Source organism: Ziziphus jujuba, chromosome 11 (assembly GCF_031755915.1).
Source record: "Ziziphus jujuba cultivar Dongzao chromosome 11, ASM3175591v1".
In the NCBI taxonomy this organism is placed as follows: Eukaryota; Viridiplantae; Streptophyta; class Magnoliopsida; order Rosales; family Rhamnaceae; genus Ziziphus; species Ziziphus jujuba.
This window is the reverse complement of record NC_083389.1, coordinates 11,796,677-11,809,987: the sequence shown is the minus strand read 5'-3', so window position 1 is coordinate 11,809,987 and position 13,311 is coordinate 11,796,677. Positions and strand designations below refer to the sequence as shown.

General features: G+C 31.8%; 1 protein-coding gene across 16 annotated transcripts; it reads left to right on the top strand.

The window, feature by feature from the left end:
* The first annotated feature begins 4,602 nt into the window (after nucleotides 1-4,602).
* On the top strand, nucleotides 4,603-12,588 carry LOC107432399 (uncharacterized). Of its 16 annotated transcripts, none has more exons than XR_007238366.2 (6): nucleotides 5,446-6,424; nucleotides 6,903-7,799; nucleotides 8,405-8,667; nucleotides 8,850-8,890; nucleotides 9,963-10,035; nucleotides 11,086-12,588. XR_007238366.2 is itself a non-coding variant. In XM_060812703.1 (2 exons), the coding sequence occupies exons 1-2, from the start codon at nucleotides 6,023-6,025 to the stop codon at nucleotides 7,746-7,748; spliced, it is 1,248 nt and encodes a 415-aa protein (XP_060668686.1). In that variant the 5' UTR covers nucleotides 5,446-6,022; the 3' UTR covers nucleotides 7,749-8,147. The 16 variants fall into 16 exon arrangements, 1 of the variants encoding a protein (XP_060668686.1); XR_007238367.2 differs by having other exon boundaries at nucleotides 9,960-10,035; XR_003053123.3 differs by lacking the exon at nucleotides 11,086-12,588 and adding an exon at nucleotides 10,112-10,311.
* Nucleotides 12,589-13,311: the final 723 nt, after the last annotated feature.

Below are 13,311 nucleotides of genomic sequence, written 5' to 3'. Positions count from 1 at the left end.
TTTGTGGTTGTATTTAAATTATCAGTCTTATTGATTGTTCAATATAATCTGCTATATAGACATTGTGTCTGTTTATGTGTTATTATTATTATTATTGTTTCCTGGGTTAGAACTATAATTAAGATTAGTCATCAACTTGTAGGAGATTTGATGAACCCGTAAGAATGATTAAATTTCCTTTGTTTGAGTTGGAGATATTTGGAAAGAATAACACGGCCATAATCAATTTAGCTGGGCTAATGGAAGTAAAAACTAGTAGCCTACGATCCAAAAACAGTGAAAACTAGTGGAATATAAGATTCAGCTGCGGTTCTTGGTTTGTCACTTTGAAAAGAAAAATTGCCAAGAGCAAAAGACAAAAATGTCGAAACTGGTTGGAAATTGCTGCTACGATCACCATGCTACATTATTGGTGATGATGAAGATATGGTGTTTGGTTACGATCACAGTAGTGCATAGCCCAATTCTGTAATGTTAGTTTTTGTTATGGTGTTTTAAGATACACCACATAACTTATTCTTATACTAAATGTGTGTAATATTATATATAGATAAATATATATATATATATATATATATTTAATATTTAGTGGACAAATAGCTACTTCAATCAAAGTGCTTAAACATAAACAATGAGTATCCCTTATATTTGACTTGGACTGCATGCACATGCATGCCTTTAATTCCCTTGCAAACCGCCTTAAAACAATATCATATTTTTGTCAACTGGTAGGCCAAGAAAATGATCATGAAGATGGTGTGGTCGATGCCTTTCACCACATTTTTTGGCTTTGGATAAACAAAGTTTGTTTCTCCCTAACTCAAGGCTTTGTGCCAATCCTCCCACAACAGTTTGTTGAATTCCATATATAGCTTTCATGTACACTGTATCCGTTATCTTCATCTTTCCTTTCAACTCCTCATTCTCTTCTTCCTTGTGCTCCCCTAGAAAATGCATAGGTCATCTAGCACTTCTCGAGCCTCCGACGAGTTCTCTGTCGTCAACTTTTCACCGGCTTCCATTCTTACTCCGCCGCTGAAATCCACGGCTTCTGATGACTTGCCTATGTATGAGATTCCCAGCTCTGTTGCTAGCAAGAAAGAAACTCCCTTATTGCATAATCAATCATCCGCGGAAAATGTCATTCATTTAATTCCTGTTGTTTTATTTCTTTGTGGGTTCGTTCTTTGGATTTTCTCTCACCCAGGTAAAAAAATGTGATGCTTATATTCCAGCCAATTCATGTCTGTCTTTCTTTCTAGCTCTACCATTAATGCTCTCGCCCGGGTTCTGAATGCTCGGGTTGGTAAAAATGGATATGTTATTATTTTATATCAAGTGTAGATTGCTTATTGTTGTTCTTCTTAATTTTCTTTGCTTATAATTGCTTATAATGATAAATCATTGAATATACTACAATTGAGGCAGGAAGCGCTCAATTTCTTATATTTGTTCTTTTAACATTTATTATGGATTCTTGTTTTTTGGGTATAAAGATAATGGATCTTTCGTTGAATGCATGTATATACGAAGAGGCACTTGATTTGTTTGTCATTTTAATTTAAATTCCAAGTAAAATTGTGATGTGAAAACTGTAAGGCAATGACTAATTCAGAAAAAAAAATAAAAAAATTTATCGTCGTTTTATTATATTGGGCCTTTAGCTTCTGTATTTGAAGTTTGCAGAAATTAATGGGCCTTGAAGATTGATTGTTGGGCTTTATCTTGCGAATTGAAGTTTAAAAATGGAACAATTCTAGTTTCAGTAGGCATGGAATGTTGCTATTAATGCTGGATAGAAGAAACACAGTTGTTAGTGTTTTTTTTTTTTTTCTTAAAAAAAAAAAAAAAAAAGATTCCAAAAGATGCCGTTACTAACAGTTTTCTTTTCTATGCGGTGCCCATACAATACATGCCACATTCTTTGTCCGATTCAAACTTTCCAAGTATTTTGCTTCGAAGCAACACATTTTACATCGAAAGGCAATATTTCAACTTTCATAAAAAAAGGAGAAACGAGTCCTTGAAAGGTTCAAAATAAAATGGAAATGACGTATGTAGGAGGAAACGTGTTTCCACAACTAATGTTGTTCAAAACATGTTTACAATTTTGTAGTTTGAGATATCTGTTAGCTATCAAACCCACATTAACCAATTGGCTTTTTCTTCATGGATCTGCCAACCTTCAAATTTCAAACCTCCCAAAACACAACTCATGCCAAATTAAGCATGGGTTTTAACTTCCTACCTAATATATGATCATTTTGTTTCTGTTTTTTTTTTTTTTTAAAATTTTAATACTGTGTAAATATACATATACTTGTATATATATATATATATATATGTATATGTATATTTTTTTCAGTTACTTGAATGAAAAATTTGTAATCGTCCATCTCCCTCGATTCACAATCCAAATTTTAATTTAAAATTTAGATTTGATTTTCTTAAATTATATATACAAACGAACTAATATCCTATTTAGTATAGTTTTTATTTTTACTTTTGCTTATCTAAAAATATTTTTTAAAATTACTTTTTATTGATTTTGGTTAAAAAAAATTATTTTTTAAATTTGAAACATTTTCAAAAAATTATCTAAACATTTTCAATAAACTGCTTTTGAATATTAAAAATCAAAAAAAGTTTATTATAAACATTGTTAAACAAGATCTAATTATCATTGATATTTTATTAAATTACGATTTATCTAAAAAATTTAAACTATTAGGAAAGGAGTTTAATATATAGATATATATTTATATCAACACTTTCTTTGGTCATTTTTTAAATTTTCTTGTAAAAATATTATTTATTTTAAAAATTTAAATTATTAAATACATCTAGCAATGTCTAAATGATAGAACTTTCTGGCATACTCAGTTAACTATTTTCGTATAGAAAACATCTCAACTGGGAAAGAAGGTCAAAGGATCTTCCAAACTTAGCATAACCAAAAAAAGACAAACAATTTGGCAAATCAAATTGTCAAAAATGGGCATCTTTCGTATGGTGGTTATTTTTTTATATAATTACGTACATTTTCTTTAATATTTCAATTTCAATCTCTCGAATTAATAATTTCTATTTTTCAAATTACCCTAGAAATTTCGATTTATCACAAATGTTTTCATTTCGATTTTGCATCTATTGTATTATTTGCAATAAAAAAAAAATCCCCGTTTAAGTTAATTTATTTTCAAAATAAACATGCAATTTTCCAAAACCAAAAAATTGTAGCATGTGTATCATTAATTGGTTTAAGGTTTCGCATAAAATGTGAGCGTGTTGACAGGTTCAGAAGGATGTGTGGTCAAAACCCATGATGGTCTAAGTCTAAGTTCCTAACTAGTTAGCTGCCAATTACAAGTCATTGTAATACCAATTTGACTATTCCATTCTCTCAGCCTAACCTTCAAAATACAAATCATAGTTCGTAGGGACACATATATAATTATATAAAAAGTATGTATCTGAATTTCAATTAAAGACATGATTTTGATAAGTAATTAATCTTCTTCCATCTACTTTATATTCCCAATGTTAACAAAGTTTGTAGAATATCAAAATCAGCTACAAGACAATATTTTGATGATGAGGTTTGATAATTGGGTTAGTTTGTTGTTCAAATTTCCACAATTTTATGCAAAAACTAATGCTTTAAATGTCAATGTCCTCACACCTAATTACCAAAAAAAAAATAGAAAAAAAGCCCAATTATCAAGTTTTTCTATTTATATTCACTTAAAAAAAAAAAAAAAGCTTTTCTATTCTATTTTTATTTTGGAGGGAGATGCTTGTTTAAATTGAGTTTTTTAGTTATAGCAATTCTAAGGAAAAACAATATTTTAAGTGATATTTTCAATTTAAAGAAATATAATAATATTGAAATGAAATATGACTGCAAAAGTTTATCTCACTTTTTTTAAGATTAAAATTTCTTATTATAACTTTAACTTGACATATAAGGGAAAAAAAAAAGAGAAAGAAAGAGGAATCAATTTTGGTTTACTCCTTAAGAAAAATTGGAATCTAAGCAAATTATAATTATGATGCAAGTATTAAAGCTATAAGTTATTTTTTGAAGAAATAAGCTATAAGTTCCTATGCAATTGACAAATCCTTATAAAATTAATGGAAAAGGGGTTTGTGCAGAGACAATTTAATGGTAATATGCTCATATATTCTTTTAAGTGTAAGATTTTAAGTTCAATTCATCTATTAATTAAAAAAATGATAATAATAATTGAAAAGTGCATTTGAGGATATTCTCATTTGAGTTAATAATCCTTGATTTTTAGCCAAGAAAAAAAATGAATATCGGATATTAAAATGTTAATCTATAATTTGTGTGGATGATGGAAGTAACTACTCTTCTTTGGCTCTTTGCCAAATAGATGATTGAAGAAGTTCATATAAATACGAATACTACTAGGAGTGAGTATAGACTTATATATTTACATATAATATTATATAATATATTTTTGGTAGAAATTATATTAATATAATACATGAAAAAAAAAAAACTAAAAGAGGATTTATGAAAAAAAAAAAAAGAAAAAAGAAAAAAGAAAAAAGAAAAAGAAAGAGAAAAGAACAAAAAAAGAGGGTCCATCTGCTTGGGGTTGGCTAGTTGGCTGCTAACCAAGAGATGAAAACAGTTAATTCCCACCTCAACAAGCTATTCTTGGGCAGTTGGCAACTTGGCATGGAAACCATAACATATTCGTTGTTTATTAAGCTCAATTTTTGGACCTTTTAATTACCCTTCAAATTTAATTAAAAATTAGATAAATATAATTATTAATTTTTTTAAGTTTTTGTGTTTTAAACAAAAACAAACACAACAACAATAACAACAACAATCCCACAGTGCAGAACAGAATCTTTGCGATAACCAGTCTTTTTCAATCCAAAAGGTCAGTGAAACTCTCTCTTCCTTTTTGTATTTTTTTTTTTTTTTTGCATTTTCAATTTTATGTTGAATTTTTATATGCCTTCTTGTATGTTTAAAATTCAGTTTATTTTTATTTTTGGGTCTATTGTGATTGATTGTTATTTTGCCAAAAAGTTTTGATTTTTCTTGTTGGGGTAAATTTCATTGACCTCCTGTTTGGTTGCTAAGAAAACGGAAGAAAGAAAAATAGAGTATTTGGGTCTTCGTTTATTTGTTTGTTTTCTCAGATGTGGTAATTGTGAAACAAGAAAGCTGAAACCAACCCAAATAATTGTTTTTGAGCTCAGTTAAGTGCAATTTTTGAGTTTTAATCAATGGAAAAACTTGGGATTTAAAACTATGTTTTTGTCAATTTAATTGCATTTTATCAGCAACCAAACAGAGCGTAATTTTTTTGCGCCGCACTTTAAATTCTGATCACTGTTTGTGCTTTCTGGTTTTTTTTTTTTTAAAAGGAATTATATTAAAGGTATTCTTTTTGTATTTTAATGTTCTGCTTAGTTGTTGAGGAAATACACCAATTGAAAAAAAAAAAAAAAAAAAAAATCTTCCATATAATTGTAGAGGACCAGAGAAGACCGATTCAAAATTAACTTTTTGGCTTTGTTAAAGTTTAAATTGTCCATTTTATTTATTGGGAATCAAAATCAACATAGGATAGGAGTTCAAAACTTAGTCATGTCTTTTTTTATCGCCCATATTCAGGGCAACCTCAGGTGTGTGTGGGGGTGGATACTTATGTATGCGCTGGGCAGTGCATTGATTATCATCTCATCAACTTTTTGCAGGCTATTTTCGTCTGTAAAATAACAAGTTTGCTGCAAGTGTTTTCTTGATCAGTCTATGAATTTTCTAATTTTATATGCTTCCTTTTGTTTAAAATCACTTGATGAGTGATGATCTTCCATGTACTCTTATTTATGAAAATATTATAAATATTTTTGTTTTACATTTTCAACAGGACTTTTGTGTATTTTAAGAGTCTCTGCCTGGTCTCTTGCAATATATATTTTTGGTGATCAATTAAATTTTATTTCAGGAATTTTGGCTGACATATGAGCCATCATGAAATTCAGAAAAGGAAGCAAAGTGGAAGTTTTAAGCAAAAAGGAGGTGCCTTCTGGCTCCTGGCGTTCTGCTGAGATCATATGTGGTAATGGCCACAACTACACTGTTAGATATGATGGATTTGAGAATGCCATGAATAAGACCATTCTCGAGAGGGTGTCCAGGAAGACCATTAGGCCTTGCCCTCCTCAACTGGAGGTTTTGGAGGGTTGGGTTCCTGGTGATGTCATAGAGGTCTTTGACAATTTTTCTTGGAAAATGGCAACAATCTCAAAGGTTTTGGGACAGAAGTACTTTTTGGTCAGGTTACTTGGATCCTCTTGGGAATATAAAGTCAGTAAATTTGACATCAGAGTTAGACAGTCTTGGCAAGATGATCAATGGGTTGTTATTGGAAAGGTAATTTCATCATAACTGATATCTGTTCATGATTCGTTTATTTTGTTGACAATGCCACCAGCTCTATGTATGCAGAAAATGTTACTTGGGATCTTATATACATTGTGCTTTAATTGATCTATCCATGTTTTTCTGAACCCCTGTCATTTATGAATAGATAATGAGTCAAAATTTTGTTTTCGAAAGTATAATGTGGTTTGCTTATATACTTGATTTTGAATGTTTGAAGTTGGTGATTTTACTTGGCTGTTAGAGCTGTTTTTATCATCTTGTAGTTCAATTTCTATATGGCTGTTAGCATTACCAAAAGGGAAAATCTGTATTACGATGCCCTTTTTGTTGCTTCTGAATAGACTGATTGTTTTTCTTCCCCTTGCATTTCATTAGTTGCCCGTTTTTCTTCCCCTTGCATTTCATTAATTGCCAACAGTGATGTTTTCTATGTGCCAACTTTTGTCTCTTTTTCTTGTCTACACAGGGTTCTAGAAATTGCTATAGTGGGAAACATGAAGAAATTGTAATTCTGAAGGACGGTCAGGATTCTAACTTCCAAATTCAGAAGACAAACTTGAGGATAAGTTCATGCCTAAATGATGTTTCTTTTCCTGTTAAGAATAAATTAAATTGCCACGAATCTCACGTTGCCTCCTCTAAAACTCTAAAGAGAGGATCACCTTATTGCTATTCTCAAGCTAGTGCACATGCTGGAGCTGCACAGAAAGTTAGAGTAGCTGAGGATGGGGCTAGGTGTTACCGAGTGATTGCTGCCAATCCACCCATGTTAGCTAGACAGGTAGATGTTTCTTTACCAAGAGACGTGCCTCGTGAAAAGGAAAAATATGCTTCATTTAAGCTCAAAACAACTGGTTTTCCTGAAGTGGATATGGAGAGGATGAAACCAAGTGGCACTGCTGGGGGTTCATTTGCAGTAGACTTAGAATCAAATGATGCTGATAGTGTTAGATGCTCTGTTGGTAGTTGTAGCATCGCTAGCAACGGTTCGTATAAGTCACACTATCGTGTTTCTGCAGGTCCTACTGAAGATTTTGACGATAGTTTTTGTGATACTGCATCTACTTGTCAGTCGAGATATGAAGAAGGAAACTGCCACCTTCCAGAAAAGGATGAATTGGCTGCTGAGATCCATAGGTTAGAGTTGCATGCCTATCGCTGCACCATGGAGGCATTGCATGCATCAGGGCCTTTAAGTTGGGAACAAGAAGAATTGGTGACAAATCTTCGTCTTTCGCTCCATATAACAAATGACGAACATTTGATGGAGCTAAGAAACTTGGTTTCTGCAGATACTGACATTATGTTTTGATGACAAGAAATTTCTCCACAGACATGTTTTATTAGCTGTAGAATCTGACAAGTAATTACTTTAATGACCGTCTAAGTTGTAAGAAGTAGACAGGAAGTTTTCAGTTTCTTTTATATCTGGTTTACAAAGTATAGTGGTCAAAGTAATCCATGTTTGTAATCCTCGACTGCTGACATGATGTTTTTGCTTGCCCTGTAATGGTATGACATATTATAGTGTCTGATATCATTTTTGTTAACAGAATGATACAGAATGATACACCATAAGTTTGTGAACTAGTTATCAATTTAGATTGTAGCTTCTGAAAATCCTGTCTTCGAGATTGTATTATGAGATATCTGGTTCAGATTTATACTTTAATATGGGAAGTTCATTCTGAAAATTGAATATTTTAGATAATATTAATGTGTTTAATTCGTGAAGCCCTGTTAATATAATGCTTGTGATAATCCTGCATTACACTTTATCATATGTATCTTCCTGCTTTGCTGTAGATAAATGGACTAAATTCCCTGTGTTGCTAGAAAGTATTCCATGCTTTCTTATTTCGTGAGTTTCTGGGGGGATTCTTCCTCAATTTGATTATCTCCATGCCATTTGGATATGTAAGCAATTTCACTTGAGGACATTATTGATGCTCCCCCTGCATTTTCCAGGGTTGAAGTAGGAGGAGGCTTATATGCCTTGCTTTCGAGTGTCTAAAGATGATGGGATTTGCCAGCCTCCTTCTGGTCTAGACACAAGGACAATTTTTATATGACAGCTAATGATGAACCATCATTTCCATTGGTTTAAATGATGTCTGCATTCTTTCAATTCAGGCTACATAATGAGCCTTAGATTACGGTTTTGCTGAAGGATGTATGACCAGAATCTTGTTGGCTGACATGGATGCTGTGACAATATGAATGCTTGGAAGGTTTTCTTTTGAACCTTTTCTCTGCTCATTAATGGATGCAAAACGTGTTTTGCTCTATGAATTCTGTTCTATTTTCTGCAGATTTATCATATTTAACTATTTCTTTTCTTTCTTTTCTTGCATTTAATGATTTTTCTGCTATTTTTTTTTTCTTTTTCTGGGAATGATGAAATTAATTGAAGCATGTTCAAGGGTCATAAAGCTTCTAGTTTTTGTAATTTGGGTAAGTATTTTTTATGAAAATATCAGATGGTTGGTTTCCGTATGATTCATACACTAGAAAGAAAATTGAAGAAGCTGTTATACACTTGGATTGTTAAAAAATAGTTAAGGCTGTAAAGTTAAAAGTGAGAAAGCAACAAACCACATGATAACAAATAACTATGTCTTTAAGGTTTCTTGTGCTATAGGGGTTGATGCACTTGATAACTGTTCTTTGGTTTCCTGGTAGTGAATTCTCATCACAATACTTTATATGTACTTCTTAAGGCTCCAAAAGGCTGTCTACTGGTGCTAGTAAAATTTTTGAACTTATGGTGTTTGTCACAATTTTAGGATTTAACAGTCCATAGTTACATACATCTTGAAATATTATTACATTTTTGGATTTAATTAGTGAAGTAAGAAGTTCTAGCAGCAGTTAATGACCTGAAGATCTCCCTAACCGAAGTTTTTGCAAGAATCTATAAATTAGTTTGATTGGCAAATTGGAATAATCTCTATCCAATTGATACCATTCTGTTTTCCTTTTCCAGTTGAGCACCAAGTACTTAAAATCACAACAAAGAAATCGTTATCATAACTCCCAAAAGCACCAAACAGTTTAGACGTGTTTCCAATTTTATTCATCAAGCTAATACAAACACATATTTTGCACTCTCGTTCACACTGTGCATATCAAGCTAACGTTTGACGATATAATCCATGCATGAAGGGGATGTCACACTGAAGATGTCATTGTCTCTGTTAATTTCTGGAAGTGTGTTCTTGAAATAAGTTTGTATCTATTTTACACTGGTATTGGGATGATGTGGTTCACCCACTGCTCTATCAACTTTAGTTTTCAGAAGATTTTGGTACTTCTTGTTAGCAAACCTTTTCCTGTTCATTAATGTTCAGTCTTCTATCACCAGCTTCAATCACAATGATTCTACTGCAGCTTTCCAGTATTTTACCAGATGGATTCCATTTCCATGATATATCTGTTGTTTATTTATCTCAATTATTTGTATTTACTGTCCTTTACTTAAGAAAGTTATATCAGTATTAACACCTACTAAACTGACATTTAGCAGGACTTCAAGCATTGGGTTCAACTTTCAACAGGTTGTGCTTCAAGCATAAACTATAAACCACAGAGTTATACCGGTATATCATAAACTCTATTGCATTTCCTGCTGCCCCTTATCTCTCTCTGCTTTTTCTCAGTTCTGTTTCAACACAGATGATGATGGTTGAACAGGACAATAATTCTTCTGACAAGAGTGAATAATCCAACGGCTGCTGTTTATTTATTTATTTTTTAGTTACCTGTACCTTATTAAAAGATCATTTTATAAAAATAAATTTTCTCATGCGTTTTGAAAAAAGTGTTATCCTTTTTGTAAAATATGTCAGGAGATATCAAAGAAAAGTGTTTGTTTATGTGAATGTATGTCAGTGGCATATTAAAGAGAAAAGTGCTTTCTTTTTTCCAATAATGTCAGTTCATAGTAAAGCAGACAAAGCAAATTGGATGATTGCATATCCTTCTGTTCGTTTTCAGTTTATTGTATGATGCCTGGGAAACATACATCTATGGATTCTTTCAGAGCCTGAGTTTATGTGGCTGATTCTATCATTTTTTTGCTTTTGTTTTTATCTTTTTCTTCTCTTTTTTTATTTTATTTTATTTTATTTTTTGTTTAAAAACTACAATCATGAGGATGTAGTTTTTTCTGCTTGCATGCTGTGGCTAAGGAAGCTAAAAGTTAAATGGTCTTATCTGTAGTCCATAATACCCAAATTTTTTTTATTTTATTTTTTTGCCCCACTCGTTTAGTAAATATATTTTTAAATACATATTTCGATGAAACAGTACATGGAGACTGTCTCTGTTTCTCTCAGAATGATTTATGGGCCAGTACTCAATGTCCCCATGAGTTTTGGGCTTGAAATCAAAGCTTTTGTAATGTTTCGTTTCTAACCCAACAGAGGAAAAGCTACTCTCCCTCAATCATTCATATCCCATAGCACATGGAGCTATTAAATATTATAAAAACTATCATATTTATAACTTAATTTTGATTAGACTAAAAGAATATAGTAAGTGAAGAGGAAAACAAAGTTTGAGGCCTACATATGCATAATCAGACACTATTATTATACTAATCAGTATACACTTATTCCATATCTTTTATATATATTATTTTTTCGCAGATAACAGAAGGTTCATGAAGGCAGTAAAGAGAGAGGGCATGCAATGGGAACAGGTGGCATAGACACTAAACTGCCAAAGTGTCATTCTTGGTCAGTATATGCTTCATTTTTATAGAGACACAGTGTAAATGGAGGTATTTCAAATGGTTTGTGTTGGAAGTTGGTTGGTGTTTGGCTTTTCTTTTCCAAGATCTTAATAGGGATATCGGGGTATAGACAAACAAGTTGTGCATTTATGTGGCTCCACCAAATCCTCTGCCATTGTCTCATTCATATCCCTTCATGATTGCTCTTCCCATGTGATCATGCTCCTGAGGAGGAGGAGATGGAGGAGATTGAGAGAAAGCAACATTCATTTCCCTTTGGATTTCATCACTTTGCCTAGCCTACCTCCTCCCTACTCATTTCTTAGTCTATATATTCTGGATATATTTTGGACAGTCTTTTCTTATTTTTTCCTTGATTTAGATCCAAACATATTTTTGGAAAAAATATATATGTATTATTGCATATAATTTGGGTAATATGGGGATTTAAATTCAAATTTTCTATGTGAACAGTAAACTTTATCATTGAATTGTTTTTGACAGTACAAGTCTTTTCCATATTATTTGTTTTCAAAGTCAACACATAAAAATCTACTATTAAAGCAAATGAATCAACATTTTCACGTTTTTTTTCTTTTTTTTCTTTTTTTTTCCCAATGAAAACTATAAAGGCAAAGAGGGGGAAAAAAAAAAAAAAACACAGCTATCAGAAATTTTGTCTTCTTATTAGTTTCCTTTAAGCGGTTGGGAGATCTTTTGGAAAGTCTACTTCACGTCTGGTCCTGATCTTGGATGATAGCCCCAATGTTGACAATTGATCAGGATGCTTCAAGATGCTTGAGTATACTTATCAAGGCCTTTTTTTTTTTTTTCGAGTGAAAGATTGTTACATAAAATTATCCTTACTTTGGAAAAAACATTATATATATTTTAAAAATCAATTAAAATTTTCATATTTCCTTACCTAAAATCTACAACATTTAAATGCACATATATTAATTCTTCAATTTGCATAGAATAAGATCTTGTAAATATTAAATGCCTATTGCTTTTGAAACAGGTAACCCTCTTTGTGCTGTCCATGTTTGCAAAATTAACGTGGGATAGAACCTAACACGAGGGACTTTTGGTACCTTAATTTTATCGCTTCTATATGATCTAGAATTAGTAATCTTAATGAGAATTGGCAATGGAGATAGCTAGCTAGCTAGGCCTAGCATGACAGCTTTTTCATCCAATTATTTCTCTTAAGTCTAAACAAAATTAATGCGGCATATGTAAATTGCCCAATATATACAACTAAGTCTAGACTCAGAAAATCAAAACGTTAGGTAGGTAAAGGTTTTGCTATCTTTGAAAAAAAAAAAAAAAAACTCTTAAGATACGGGAATCACATAGAGAAGTGGCATTCTTCATGGGGCATGAAAAAATGGAAAAAAAAAAAAAAAAAAATCATGCAGAGAGAAATCCTCTGGCTTTAGGTCTTTGACAGACCGACAATGTCGCATTAATCAAGGACAGACAATTAGCCAGCTAAAATGCTTTGGCATAAGAGCAAAATTAGGAGACGTTTGGGATTATTTAATGGTGGGGGTTTTGATTAAGGATGACTCTACCACGGCCATAGATCTTAAGCATTTTGCAGGGATCAATGAAGGAACCCTTTATCTTATTTTTGGTGGGGGACAAAAACACGTTTCATAATTTCCTTTAAAAAAAAAAAAAAAAAAAAAAAAAAAAGAAATCTTAAAAGACTTTGGAGGACATGATATTCTTGGATATGAAGAAGAAGTTAGCAATGGTACTCTTGGTCATATTATGTTGCAAAAATATTAGTTCTTAGGGCTTCAACGGTTACTTATTCCGCATAGAAAATTGTTTGAAAATAAACACTAAACCTCATTCAGTTTTTGCTGCAAACTGTCTTGTATTTTGAGGTACATATATATATAAAGATATAAGGATTATGAAGTAGCCAAAAAAAAAAATTGTGCATAGAATTAAAAAATGTAACTTGAGCTTTTAAGATGGATCTGTTGGAATGTTGATTTTGTCTTGTAGCAAGGATGGGGGAGACATTGCCTTGATGTTAATGGGGAAGCATGCTCAAGACAAAGCACAAGTAAACACGAGTCTCTACAATAAACAATATGTAAAAAAAAAAAAAAATGAAAAAGAA

Excerpts from the sequence above, each read along its gene's own strand:
- LOC107432399 (XM_060812703.1), top strand. The coding sequence starts at position 6,023 with ATGAAATTCAGAAAAGGAAGCAAAGTGGAAGTTTTAAGCAAAAAGGAG. Across the intron at positions 6,425-6,902 it reads AATGGGTTGTTATTGGAAAG|GGTTCTAGAAATTGCTATAG; the intron begins GTAATTTCATCA and ends TTGTCTACACAG.